The sequence below is a fragment of the Elephantulus edwardii genome, unplaced genomic scaffold, assembly GCF_000299155.1.
Source record: "Elephantulus edwardii isolate Elephantulus edwardi_28Jun2011 unplaced genomic scaffold, EleEdw1.0 scaffold00023, whole genome shotgun sequence".
NCBI lineage: Eukaryota > Metazoa > Chordata > Mammalia > Macroscelidea > Macroscelididae > Elephantulus > Elephantulus edwardii.
In genome coordinates, this window is record NW_006399773.1 from 2,757,570 (window position 1) to 2,772,268 (window position 14,699).

General features: G+C 39.6%; 1 protein-coding gene across 1 annotated transcript in view; it reads left to right on the plus strand.

The window, feature by feature from the left end:
• Positions 1 to 14,699, plus strand: part of KLF12 (Kruppel-like factor 12) — a 600,750-nt gene that overhangs the window by 473,063 nt on the left and 112,988 nt on the right. Inside the window, exon 6 of the mRNA XM_006882709.1 lies at positions 12,028 to 12,090. Coding sequence (XP_006882771.1) covers positions 12,028 to 12,090 — 63 coding nt within the window. The remainder of the gene's footprint in view (positions 1 to 12,027; positions 12,091 to 14,699) is intronic.

Genomic DNA, 14,699 nt, shown 5'->3' on the forward strand with positions numbered 1-14,699 from the left:
ATTCATGCTACATACATTACACATTTCAATTATTAAACAATGTTAGCCATTATTTTTCCTCATTTTGACTACCAATCTGGGCTCTATCACTACTACTGTAACTATCCCTGTTCCTCTACTTTTCGTAGGGTTTTCAGAGGCCTGTTACTTAAAAAGTGGGTGCCAATCCTACTTTGTAGTCTGTCTTAGAGCTGTACTAAAATCTGTCCACCATGGGTAACCCCTGTGGCATTTGACACACCAGTGGCACAGATATAAGTATCACAGCAACCAACACACAAGTTATCTCAGTACAGCAAACTGAGAGATCAGTGCTGTACCAATTAGAACAATGTGAAAGGAATTATTGGAGAAGCATAGTATAGGCAGTAAAAACTAAGCCATGTACAGACTGTTGGTCAGACCATCAATTGCTCATGTGCAAGTTCAACTTGAGGCTAAAGAAAATGAAAACAAGTCCACAATGACCAAAATAATGATCTTGAAACTCTTCCATCTGAATTTCAAAATTATCTTAAGAATAGGTGTGAAGCATTGCACACCAGTTATCGAAGACCAGATGAGTTGGAGGATGATATCAAGGATATCACCCATGAAGGCAGCAAAAGGTCATTACAAAAACAGAGGAGAAAAACAAAATAAACATGGATGTCAGAAGAGACTCTTAAAAACTACACCAGAGTGTGAAAAAGCCAAAGCAAAGGGAAAACATGCCAAAGTAAAAGAGCTGAAGGGAAGAGTTCAAAGGGCAGTTTGAGAAGACAGAAGTATTATAATGGAATGGGCAGAGAGCTGAAACTGAAGACTGAAAAGGGAAGAATTTGCTCTGCATTTATCAAGCTGAGAGAACTAAAAAAATTAAGCCCTAAGTTGCAATATTGAAAGATGCTATGGACAATATATTGAATGACCCAGAAAGCATCAAAAGAAAGTGGAGGGAATACACAGTCACTGTACCAAAAGAAACTGACTACACTGAAAAATTTCAGAAAGTATCATATGAGCAGGGGGTGGTTGTTATGTGGCATTGAGTCACTTGTGACTTATAGTGATGCTATGTATGTGCAACAGCTCTGAATCCTGCTCTGTCTTGAGCCAACCTTACTGCCTCTGACACACCTGCCTCCCATCACCCCAGTCACTGAGTCAAACCATCTCATTGAGGGTCTTCCTCTCTTGCACTGTCCCTCCACCCTTCCAAGTATGAAGTCCATCTCCAAGGACTGGTCCTTCCTTGGAACATGCCCAGAGTGTGTTAGATGAAGCTTCAAAATCCTTTTCTCCAAGGAGCAGCTTGGTCACCCTCTCCAGGACCAATCTATTTGTTCTTCTAGCAGTCCATGGTATATTCAGTACTCCTTTCCATCACCACAGCTCAAAGGCATCAGTTAATTCACCTTCTGTCGTCCCTAGTGATTATCCAGCTTTTGGGTAGAAAACAAGTAACTGTGAGGATCACGGCCTGGATCAGGCACACCTTAGTCTCCAGACTGACATTAGTGCTCGTAAGTACTCTGGAGAGGACCCTGAGAGTAGACTTTTCCAATGCAATATATCTTTTCATTTCCTAGATGCTGGTACCAAGTGTTGATTGTGGTGCCAAGCAAACTGAAGCTATTAACAATCTCAGTATCTTCACCATCTATTATGATTCTGCCAGTCAGCCCAGTGGTGAGAATCTTTGTTTTCTTGATGTTGAGCTTCAATCCATGTTTAAGGCTGCAGTCCTTAACCTTCTGTTGCAGATGTCTCAGAATCTCCTCATTCTTGGCAATCAAGGTTGTTAAGGAAGTGAAAGCTGCATTGAAGGTATTGGAAAAAAATAAGGCCCCAGGAATCAGCAAGGTACCAATTGACTTGTTTCAATTATCAGATGCAGCCCTGGATACATTCACTAGACTATGGCAGGAAATTTGGAGAACAGCTCTCAGCCTAGTGGATTGGAAGCAGTATATGTCTGTTCCCATTCCCAAGAAAGGTGATCCAACAGAATGTGAAAACTATCAAACAATATCATTAATATCACATGCAAGCAAAATACTGCTGAAGATCATTCAAAACCTGCTAGAACAGTAAATACATAGATGGGGAAAATGCCAGAAATTCTAGTAAGATTTAGAAGATGCGATGGCACCAGGGACATCATTGCTGATGTCAGATGGATCCTAACTGAAAGTAAAGAATACTAGAAGAGTACCGAGTTATGCTTTATAGACTATGCAAAGGCATTAGTCTGTGTGGATCGTAACAAGTTATGGCTAACACTGAGAAGGATGAGGAGCCCAGAGCACTTAATTGTGCTCATGTGAAACCTGTACCTAGACCAGAAGGCTGTTATACCAAGAGAACAAGGGAACACTGCATGGTTTACCATTAAGAAAGGAGTGTGTCAGGCCTTTTGTTCATAGGGTCACTATGAGTCGTGCTTGATTTGAAGGCAATCAACAATGGCAACAGTTTTTGGAAGTAGGTCTCCAGGCCTTTCTTCCTGGTCTTAGTTTGGAGGAGGTGCCGGGAACCATATAGCATCATAGAACATGTAAGCTTTTACTGACAGATAGATGGTGGCTGCTGCATGTGGATAACATGAATGTAGGTGGGTCAGCTTCCATTATCTGCCAGGTGGCATGCCCTTTAATAGTGTATCAGATGGTTTGGATGCAACAAGGATTCATATTTGGCACAGTTTCTGAGGTACAGTGCCATATTAAACATGTGATAACCTTATCATTTAGATAAATTAATAGGCAGTAGAAGATAGAGGAGAGTTGAGAAGCCCCAGAGAGTAAAAGAATGGTACTGGCTTCAAGTAACTCGAGAGAGGAAACCAACAATAATGTCAAGATTCTGCACTCTGAGGACTTGAATAGTGCTACTTTTAATGTTGAAGATAGAGAATTGGTGATGGAGAAAAGATCAATTTGGTTTTAGAAATGTTACGTTTGTATCAGCAGTAACGTATCCCAATTGACAAGTACACTTGTCTAGGTTAAAATTGGAAGCACAGAATTAGGGTTTGGGCAAGACAAGAGCCGAAGCTTTAACTTTTGGGAAGTCCAGCTTAAAGTAGTTTAAGGAGCTAAAGTAGATGGTAGAGATGTGTCTGTCAAAGACTTGAAGGGAGAGGGGTGCGGTAGCAGAGAAGCCAAGAGAAATGCAGCTCTCAGGTCTGGTGTAAGATTGTTGTCAGAGTCAGTAAATCACAGGAGTTTACCCGTCTTTCTCTCGTGGAGCAACGGCTGGATTCGAACCACATGCTTTTGGGATGGTAGCTCCACTACATACAACTAGGCCACTAGAATGAGTCATAAGCAAAGCTTATTATTATTGTAAGTTTGTAACAAATTAAAGCTAGAACTAATGTCGCAGAAGTAGAAACCAGATCCTAGGGGTAAAAAAAAATTAATGAGTCACTGCAAACATTATCCTATGAAAGCAGCAAGGGAAATTGTGACCTTCTAAAACAACTTTATTACTCTTTTTTATTTAAAATTTTGTCCATTCTGAGTATTTCTGTGGGATAGAGAAAGAACATTAAGAAACAAATTATTTAAATCAGGCCTTTCTTACCAGAAATAAAAATGTTATGTCATTTTGAAAATAGCTTCCGGGAATACAAGTAAATAGCGTCTTGCTCTGTGAACTTGTTATATCGGAGGTGGTTTTGGAATTAACATACATACGTATATGTGTAGAGGTTTGAAATTCAGTAGTTGATATTAAGGATTGATCTGCTTTACACTTGTGTATGGTGTAGCATGGGAGCTCTGGGGGCTTAGTGGTAAGAGGTTGCACTACCACCAAAGGCAGGCAGTTTGAATCCAACAACTGTTCCAATCTCTTTCTGTGTGCTGAGTTAGCTATGAGTCGGTTCTGACTCAATAGCACTTAACACACACATACATGGTATACAAAACAAACCATGTGCAAATTCAAGAAAATGTTAAAGATTGTGTACAAGGAAGAAAAGGGTGGCTGCAATTTCAATTTAAGACTCTGAAAAGAATTTCCAAGTTACATACTGATGGATTAATGCATGAGAAAGGCAGAAAGGCCGGGCATGTACAAACCCTCATGGGGCTATACAACCTTCACATCAGCAAAATAGAAGAAATATTCCATTTCGGAGCCCTTGAACTTTTATGTTGGTCATGCCATTGCCTGGAAAAGCCATAGCTTAATCCGTTATAATTTGCTTTGCATGGTGTGAATCATTCAAACAGGGAAGTCAGTGTGCATTTAGCATAATGATGGTTAGATGAGAGGAAAGGAATTGCAAGGCTCTGCTCTCTGGCACCACTCTGTGCTCTGCATTGAGAGCCCAGAAGCCAGGTCAGCTGATTCCTGTTTTGCTGTCAGGATTAACTCCACTTCTGTAAACAAGGCCACAATTAGGGGTTTGTTCCCCCTCTCCAAGTAAAGCCCCTGACATCAATGCAGTAATCTTCCTAGACTCCCATGCCTGGGCTCACTCATCTGATCTGCAGGCAACCTCAAACGTGGAAATGCACTGACACAAAATTAAAAAGAAACTAAAGTCATAAAAGTCACCTCCAAACCATGAGGTTATACTTCCGAATCAGCAGATATTTTTCTAGAATACAGTCTATTATAGGCACAGTGATTTAAATTTGTCTTGCTATTTTGCAGACTTTCATAACTCTGATTACTTTCTACTCTGACATTGGGCCTTTAAACATTTCTTTAGGATGAATATCTCTAGTTCCATACAAATAGGAAGTTGCCTGTTTTGAGATGGTCTTTATTATGATCTCTTACCATATTTCTTTCTTTCTTCTATCTTCAGGGTAGGAAGGCAAGAGCAAGAACATCTGTTGGTCTTATTATAATTTTATGTTTTCTTTGAGTCATAATATTTCCATATTACTCTCTAGTAATAAGCAATTTTCAGTTTTGTGCTTTGCCTATTACTGAGTGGACTTTCTATTCTATTTGATTCTATGGTGATTCTTCATATTTCATCAAATACCTCAGGGACTCTTGTTTTCTTCAAAGGAAAAATAGAGCAAAATAGTAAGTATGCATTTGTGCCACTTACAAGGCCCAGCCTCTTTGCTTAACATCTGTATTTAATCAGGGACTACAAATTTAGACGAACTGCTCTAATCATATTTTGTAAATTAAGTTTGTCTTGATTATTTAAAAGAGAGTATCAGGACTGGTAGCTTCAAATGTGAGTTAATCCTGCTTTATGGCCATTCAATCGTCCACATTTTCTAGTCATGGTAATGAGGGAGAGCAGTGCCAATGAGAAATTGCAGAATTGTTGAAGATGGTTTAACTTCCCAAGTCCAAAAGTTATAATCTCACTTAACGGTAACAGTGTTAAATTCATTATACTTGTAATTGGCCAAACTATATCTATATCTGTATCTGTATCTATATCTATATCTATATCTATATCATCTATATCTATTTCTATCGATATCGATAGAGATAGAGATAGAGATAGAGATATATATAAACAACAAAAAACATGGTGAATACTGTGAAGGCACAGTAAAGTTTAAATGGAATATGAACACTAATGGAGCTTTTATGGCTTAGTGATAAGAAATTATGTTGCCAAGCCAAAGGCATATGGTTCAAATCTGCCAACTGCTCCTTGGGAGCACAATTCCATGCTATACAATTTACTTCTTCTGAAAAAATCCATTGGAGGGTCAGCCATGGACTGATTGGGTGCAACTCAATGGTACATACCTCCTTAACACACCAATATGAATGTTTAAAGTTATGTTTTTGGGCACAAGTTATATGGTTCCTCAAAGAGCCCAGAATGCCTCATGCCCACTTAGAAACTTAATATTTGCAACACACAAGACGAAGACTAACATAATTGTTTGATAACACACACAATTATGTAGTAACTATGTTTTGTTATATACTATTATAGTACACTTCCTCCACCTACCACCCCTTTTTAACATACTTAATCATTTGCTCTTGTGATGTTCATAATGCCCTAAAATACATTAATTTTAAACTATTCTCTCCCTCATTGGCTTCAATGCAATAAACATAATTTAGCCAGTTTTTCTCAGTCCTACCTCCACCCCAATGTCAACCTCATTCTACAACAGTGGCAATTCAAGTCCAAATCTTAGACCTTTGGCTTGGCATTTGTTTTATTTTTTTTTATTTTAGAGGACAGAAAAATCAACAGTGTGTGAAGAATTTCATTATTATATAGTTATCAATACTCTTAAGATGCCCTTTTATCTGGAGACTAGATATGTTTAAATTGGTCTGTGTTATATGAACAGCTGAAAAAGAACACAAGTGGCTGGAAGAGGGGCACTGGGAAGCGTGGGGAGTTTGAATAGGACAAGTGTTAACAAGGTCACTCAGTTGTAGAAGAGGTAGTACATATTGGAAGTGCTGATACTCCCAAAATACATTTCTGTTTGTTCTGTCTTACTGAGATAAACACATACACACACAGAGAGATACATATTTACACAGATGCATGTTCCTTTTAAACATCTTGCTGGTAATAATTAAAGATAATGGTTACATTTAATTACCAGAATTTTTTTCACCTATCTTCAGAAATTGTATAGTAAGTATAATTTAAGCTACACTCTCTTATTGTAGCTAGCGTATCTTCTTTAGAGTTTATTGTGCGATTTTGATTATGTCCAGGAATCAAATGATATCAAATTGTGTCCCATTCAAAGGAAAAATGAGCTTTAAAGTCTTTTCCTTGAGAGAATGCTAAATTGGAATAGATCCAATTTGGGGTGACAAAATGCCCCCATTACCTACTTCAGCCTGCACTCTCTTTTCAGCCCAAATGAGGCATCTCAAAATTAATGTAGCCAGTGAGCAAAAGCATTGGAAATGATTTCTCAAACTATTCTCCTCCTCCACAGAGCTCTCCAAGTAAAGGCATTACCACCAGGTCTAAAAGATCAGCTTCAAATCAGAATGTCTACCAATTCCTGCAATTCCTCTAAATCAATCCACCCTAACAGCCAAATCAAAGTAATTCCATTTCATGTATTAAAGGGCACAGACCTTAATGCACCATACACTCAACACTGTAAAATATTATTTCAGACTTTTATATACGTGCAAAGTTAAGTCAAAAATTGAAACAATTACCCAGGGATCACAGGTCAAAGCAGGAATTTGGAATCTATATTACTGGGATCTATTTCAGTTCCACAATATATCTGACATTGCATGAGAGGCATAATCTAAATGTTCCCACAAAAACTTCATCATACTTCTGATTTTATTAGCTTTTTAAAAATTGTTCATCTTTTCTGTCTTTTCTACCACCCTTAAACATTTCTTTTATTAATAATCTCTACCTGATGTGTGCAAAAATTGGGAAAGAGAAAGTAGTAGAACCAATGAGTTTATTACAAAAAACGATAGTGAAAGGGGGTTCACTCTGTACAATTATGTGTATTTGTGTGTAAAGAGATATATATCGTGGTGGTGGTGTAATATGCCATTGAGTTGAATCTGAGTAATCACAACATTATGAACAGTATCTCTAAATCCTGCCTTTACTAAGATGACCTCACTTTCTTTGACACTCCTTTGCCATAGTTAGGTCTCAGATGCATGGCAAGCAATTGAGAAGATCATGGCCTAAATAAGGCACACGTTAGTCTCTAGACTGATATCATTGCTCTTTAGCACTCTGGAGAGGTCCCTGACAGCAGAACTAACTAAAGCAAATTGGTGTTTTGGTGTTTGGTTTTTTTAGTTTGGTGTTTGTTTGTTTGTAATTTCCTGACTGCTCATTCCAAGAGTGTTGATGGTGGATCTGAGCAAGATAAAATTGTTAACAACCTCAATCTCTTCTCCATCTCTCGTGATATTGCCAGTTGGCCCAGTAGTGAGAATCTTTTTTCTTGATGTTAAGATGCAGTTTATATAGAAGAACCAGATCCTTGATCTTATGCAGCAAATGCATCAAGTCCTATTAAGTTTCAGTGAACAAAGTTGTGTCACACACACATATATGTACATCTGTGGAGAGATTTAATAAAGCTGCAAAAAAGATTGAGATGTAACCTTTACAGAAGGCAGTAGTCTTTCATCTTCTGCATTAAGTGCTTCAAAGCCTATCTGTAACTTTAACCCTCTGGATTCTGGTGTATATCCCAGTTCTATCTTTCCATTCTTTCTATACCAGCCATCTTGTCTCATGATAAAAATCAGATGTCTGTTGAATGCATCACGGTGCTAAGCACTGTTCTTAAGACTTTTCAACTACTAAGTCATTAGATCTCACAGAATTAGGAGGTAGTCCCCATTAGTTCCTCCACTTGAATAGATGAGAAAAGAGAGGTTCAGTAACTTGGCCTACAGTGACATAGCTAGTAATAGGAGAGCTGGGGCTCCATCCCAGTGAGGCCGGCTGCACAGAGTGTGCTTACATGCACCTCCTCCTCATTCCACGTCAAGCAGGAAGATTGGATTCAGATGGTCATGACCCTTCCAAGGTACCATAAATAAGAAGTGTCCAGTGGGATCCTTCCTTCTGAACCCGTTAGTGCTCAGTGATAGGGGCTGGGTCTCTGGGTTTTACATCCAGGCACCTGTCACTGAAAGTTTTCAGGTCGATTCCTGAAGACACCGGGAAAGAGAAATGACCATACACTTGGTTAGCTGTTATTAAAATACAAGCATTGAGAGCCAGACTCTTGAGTGCTAATAACCAAACGAGAAGAGTTTTTGTATTAAGATGTCGAAAATGTTCTCGCATGCTTAGCAAGAAAGCTAAATTAAGCGATGCATTGGGTAAAATTATAAACCTGCTGTGTGGTTAAGATGACTAAGTATGTATAAATAGAACAGTTGGTATACAAGGCCTTAATGATGTAGTTTCTTTTTTTCTGTGTAATGTAAATCCCCAAATGTGTGCATTTCCATCTGACATAAACTGTCAGTTGCAGAAGAACACATTGTAGAATTTAATATACGTTTCAGATGTAACAAGCAAGATTGCCCTTTCCTTTCCTTTTGCTGATTTTTTTTTTCTTTCTCTTTCTCTTCCCTTATCCAACATTTGGTTCTAAGGCCTGCAACCCTTAGTTACAGAACAAAGTGGCTTAGCGGTAATGGAGCCTGTGTGAGGCTAAGAGAAAAATAATGAACACTCCCCACAAGCTTCCTGCCTAGATGCAGGTGCAGGATTCATGCCGTCATGAATAATGCATGACATGCAGATGAGGTGGTTTCTCCTACTGGCAGTGACTTTGCTACCTGCCTGGCTGCGGGCGCGCACACAACCCCCAGAAAAACCCCAAATCTTTGCTACCTGCTTGCACACACACACACACACACACACACACACACACCCCCCAAACCCAAAGAACACCAAAACAAAACCACGCCCACAGGGAACGAAGGTAGCCAATGGCAAAACAGGGTCATGATTTTAAAGGCTGAACTCCCAAAGATACTGTGTATCTTTCTAAAAAAAGTAGCCTATTTTTTATAGCTGGATTGTAGACTATTTAGGGTCCATTTTATCTGATGGGGAAATTTTATATTTAGTTACTTTAGAAAAAGGGGGGAAATTACTATTTTTTTAAAAAAAAATTTTGTCTTGAGAAACATTAGATTGATTTGTAATAAAATATTATTCAGTAATATTTTTGAGGACTCCATCATTGTCGAAATTATCTCCTTGTAGTACTTGATGGGTGTATCAGTGAGCTTTTGCTAAAAGATACCTGTGAATACGGTAATAATGGTGACAAAGTCTGTAAGGTGATGCACTGCTTACCCAAAGGTGGTACTTCTCTGGCTGCTGGGGAGTCTCCTCCCATGCTGTTTCCAGCTGCAGAAACCCAATAGAGAGGATCTGCTATGAGTAGGTTCCCCCCCTAAGGCAAAGAGAAGGAGGAAGGGATTATGCAGGCCCACTTCTCTCCACTGAGCAATTCAGTGATCAGCACTGACTTGTTTATAACAAGGTCAAACTCCACTTGCTGGAAATATCATGATCAATAGAAATCAGATTCTGAAAGGTTGGAGGTTCAAATCCACCAGTTGCTCTGCAGGAGAAAAAAGGGTGTTCTCCTCCGGTCAAGGTTCAGTGCCTCAGAACCTTAAGAGAAGAGTGCTGTGAGTAGGACAACTGGGTGGGTGGCTGTAGGTTAGATTGGCTTCCTGGGGCTCAGGGTCCAGTAATGAAAGAGGTAGACTTTCAGAGGATTTTTTTTCCAATTAAAGATGTTGGCATTTAAAGGAAATAATCCTTCAAGAAATAAGAGCATTTGAGACTGGTTACTTTTTTCAAAGCTTACATAGGCACCAGAACACCAGCACCCCAATTGAGGCCTCTAGATGGATTAAGAGGATTTCCTGGATTTTCTCTTAGGTCAGGGGAAGAAATAGTTTATGACCCCAGTCTGTTTCCATAATTATCTTTCAGGCATACAGAGGGAAGGGAATAGGAAAGCAGAAGGGAAAAGAAAGCATTGAATCTGGATCTGTTTTGCCATAATCCATATGCATTTCTATTGCAAGGTGGTTTCTTGTTTTGTTTTTCTCTCTCTCCAGTTTGAGACACTGGGATATGAACTGGCTTTCATTTCTAGCTGAGTCTGTCATTTCCGCTCGGCCCCAGTGTGGCCAGATGCCAAGACCAACAGGTGATCCCCGGAGCTGCAAAACAGCAGGAAGTGGGCCCCGCTTGAATGAGACAGCGCACCAGAGGGGCTGCCTGGCCCGGCTCCATCTCTCTGCATAATTAACACTCCCTCCCCCATGCGGAGCTGAGAATTGGGCTGGGCAGCTCAGCTGCCGCAGTCATTGAGAAGGGCTGTGAGCAAAAGAATGTTAATAAGGGATGTGGGAAGTTCTGAGCCTTTGGAGTGCTAAGTGCTCTGTGCCTCAGAATTTGCAGAAAGGCTGAGGCTGGCTCTTTAGAGGTCATGGAACTGCATTTTCCATTTTGCAGTGATTGTCACTTGCTAAAGGACCATGGGAGACTGAGGGGAGACTGAGGCGTTAATGCAGCTGGGAGCTGTTGGTTCTAACTGGATTTTAAGCCCAGTTTTAGCCGCTTTCTTCTTTCTTTCTTGTAAATAAGAAAATGTATGATGCACAGAGAGTAAAGATAACAAGCTTGAAGAATGTCTAGATGTCATAAATCCTATTAAAGACACAGGAGAGAACAGAGTTCAGAGCTGTTACTCATAGGGTTGCTGTGAGTCTATGACACTTCACAACAACTAGAGTAGACCACAGCAGAATGTTCATAGCAGAGACTCAAGGTGGGGCATATTGTTTTGCCAGGTGGCAGCCACAGGGGTAGGGAGGTTCAGCAGCTATCCCCTGGTGGAAGGAATCAGCAGCAGTTCGTAGAAGACTTAAACTACTTCCAGTGATGATACCAACCCTGGAAACTCATAGGACTAACTACTCTCTCACTTCTCCAGTTATCTAATCAAAGTGGTAGATTAGCCTCCAAAGCTCAGCTGTAGAAAAGCACTTGTTGGTCTTTCTGTTTGAAAGTACTGGATCACCTTCCATTCATCTCCACTCTCACAAACCTGTTTATATGCATAGAGAGTTCTTTCTTTCGAGTCTAGGAATTGCTTAGTCAGGATATATTTTAGATGAGTGCTTTGTGCTCCTTGGCTCCCGGGAGCCCATCCTAGAGCAGGCTCCTTGAGGTGCTGCATCAAGCCTAATGCAACTCTTAACTCTCTCATTACACCTGGAAAAATGAAGTATTCAATAACTTTCTACTGGAAAAAAACCCTTTCCATAAAAAATGGAAAAATTCTCAAGAGTATTAAAAAGGATGTTGGAGAAAAGCCAGGTTGCCAAGCATGGTGAAAGAAGGAAAGAGATGCCACAGGAATGCCATTGTCTTCACTTACTGAGGGGGCCAAGTTCAAGGACATTTTCTATCAGAGACATATAAAAGCAATTGATATATAAAACCAGATGCAGTATTTTTTTTTCCTCCATTTGCAATTCGGACTATGCTTTTTCAGTGATTGGATTCCTCTCATCTACCAACAGGGTACATCCGTCCCCAGTGTCGAGGGTCCGTGGAAATCGAATGAATAATCAGAAGTTTGCTTGGTGAGTGGACAGTCTAAGTTTTCAGTACTAGACAGTCTAGGGGAGATTTTAATAGGGCTATGTAAAACTTATTTCTACTTTTCTACAGTGAATTTCTTCACTTTGTAGCCAGAACTATTCTCTTCAGACGAACTGAATACAACATTTTCATAAGCAGATAAGCACTATTTCCTGTAATGATCAACTGTTTGTTACATTTTTAAAGAATGTCCCTTTTACTGAAGGCGAGTTTTAGAAAATAACATGGATTTTTCTCAGATACTAACTCCAATTTCTTGTGAAGTCTTTCACAATTAAGTAAACTTAATTCTGTTGTCTAATATTTACATTCTTCTTGACTACTATATTTTTAATTTTTTTTTTATACTGGTTTACTTACGAAGTTCATATACATTGGTTTTCATGTGGGCTCTTTCCCATTTCCTTTCCTCATCCCTCCCTCTACACATCAAATCGTGCGACCCGGTGATTACACCCCTACCCATCCTCAGCTCACTGCTCCTGCCATAGTTTATGCAAATAACAGAAGTTATGCAGTTTTCAAACCACTGTATTTTTTTTTCATGAGTGGTCTGCATGGTACGTTGTTTAGATGGGTGTTTTATGTGGGAAAAGATAGCATAGCTATCACTGTCCTGTTCTGGAAAAGTGGAGCATAAGAGAAATAAAGACATTCAAAGAGGCACAGCGACTGTAACACTGGGCTTGGTCTTAGGGCCCCTATAAATTAAACTGGGAAAATTTGCTGTCACGGACCTCTCCAGAGTACTGAGAAGTAACGATGTCATTCTAAAGACTAAGGTGTGCCTGATTCAGGCCATTGTCTTTGCAGTTACTTGCTATGCTTCAGAGAGCTGGACAGTGACTAAAGAGGACAGAAGAAGAATCGATGTCTTTGAGTTGTGGTGCGGGAGAAGAGTCTTGAACATACCATGAACTGCCAAGAAAACAAATAGATCTGTCTTGAGGGCTAAACTGAGTTTCTCCTTGGAGGCTAGGATTTTGAAGCTATATCTCACATGCATTGGACATATGACCAGGAGGGACCAGTCCTTAGGGAAGGACATCATGCCCTGAAGGATATTGGGACAGCATAGATGAGGAAGACCCTGGATTAAATGGATTGACATAGCAACTGGGGCAATGGGGGTGGGGGTGTCAGAGTCAGTGAGTCTGGTTCAGGAAAGAACAGACATTAGGACTGTTGTACATTGAGTAGCGGAGTCATAGGCGGCACATAACAACAATATGAGTCTTTTCTACTCAAGGCATCTAACAGCAGCAAGTATTCTAGGTTTTTGTTTATTTTTAATATGAGCAATATGGAAGCCTTTCTTATCTAACTCCAATTCTTAAAAATCTAACATCAGAAACAACCTAAATAGTGGTTATTTCAGCCACTGAATTTTGATTATTGATTCTTTGAAAAAATAGCTGGAAGTGATATCATAAAATATACTAAGATTCTTACTTGTTTATTCCATTCCACCAGTTAAATTTTTATATGCTGTATCAGCAAAACCAAAACAGAACAAAACAAAATGAGTTGTTTATTATTTTAATTGACAGAAGAATGGCAAACAGCATGAAATCAGTAAGAAACTATCATTTCTTTAATACTATTTTAAAGGAAGAAGTGTCTCCTTAGCTAAGGAAAAATGAAAGAAACTCCTTATGTAGTTGAAATTCTTTGTTGATGGTTTACAGTTGCCTCTACACCTTGCAATCTGCAGCTGAAATCCACTCCCTTTTTGATAACATCATGATAAGACCTTCTGCTATTGTAGTAAAGATGGCCTTCTCAGTGAATATAAAGGGAAAAACTAAAACTGTTGGAAACTTTAACTCAGTTGCTGCCGGGTTTGCTCTGAATCACAGATTGCCATTTTCTCCTTTCATTTTTCTCTTCTCATGATATGCTGAAGCACAGTATTTTCCTTTGAGATGGTTTGGATCAAGGAGGCTACAACTGATTCCAGCAGCCACCGTTTCCCTCTCTTAAGAAACGTTGACTCTTTGAAGGCCTTTCAGGTGTCATGCTGATGACCCCCAGGATGACCTTTTAGAGAGTCGTCATATTGAAGGAGGAAAACCTGTAAGATACATACATTCATACATAAGTGCTGAGTAAGCATTAACCAGGTAGATTCCAGTCAAAGGAGGAAATGTACAGTGCATGTTCTGTCATGGCTCAGTATATTGTTGTTGTTGCTGTTGTTGTTAAGTGCCATCGAGTTGTAGACGACTCATAGCGATCCTATGAATGAAAGACCTGAGCACTGTTCATAGAGTTTCCAGAGGCAAGCCATTTCAAAGAGGATGCCACTCCTGCTTCCCAGCTTGTTTAAATCGGAAAGCTCCACCAAACACTGTCCACCATGGGTAACCATTACTGCATTTAACTTATCAGTGTCACAGTGTTTAGCATTATGACTCAGTAGAATTGTTGTTAAATGCCATCAAGGTGACTGTAATTCATAGCAACCAACCCGGTGAACAATGGATCTAAGCTTTGTCCTATACTAGCCCATCCTCTCTATCTCTGATATTGTGGAATCCATTGTTAAAGTAAGGTATCAATCCATCTTATTGAGAGTCTTCTCTCTCTC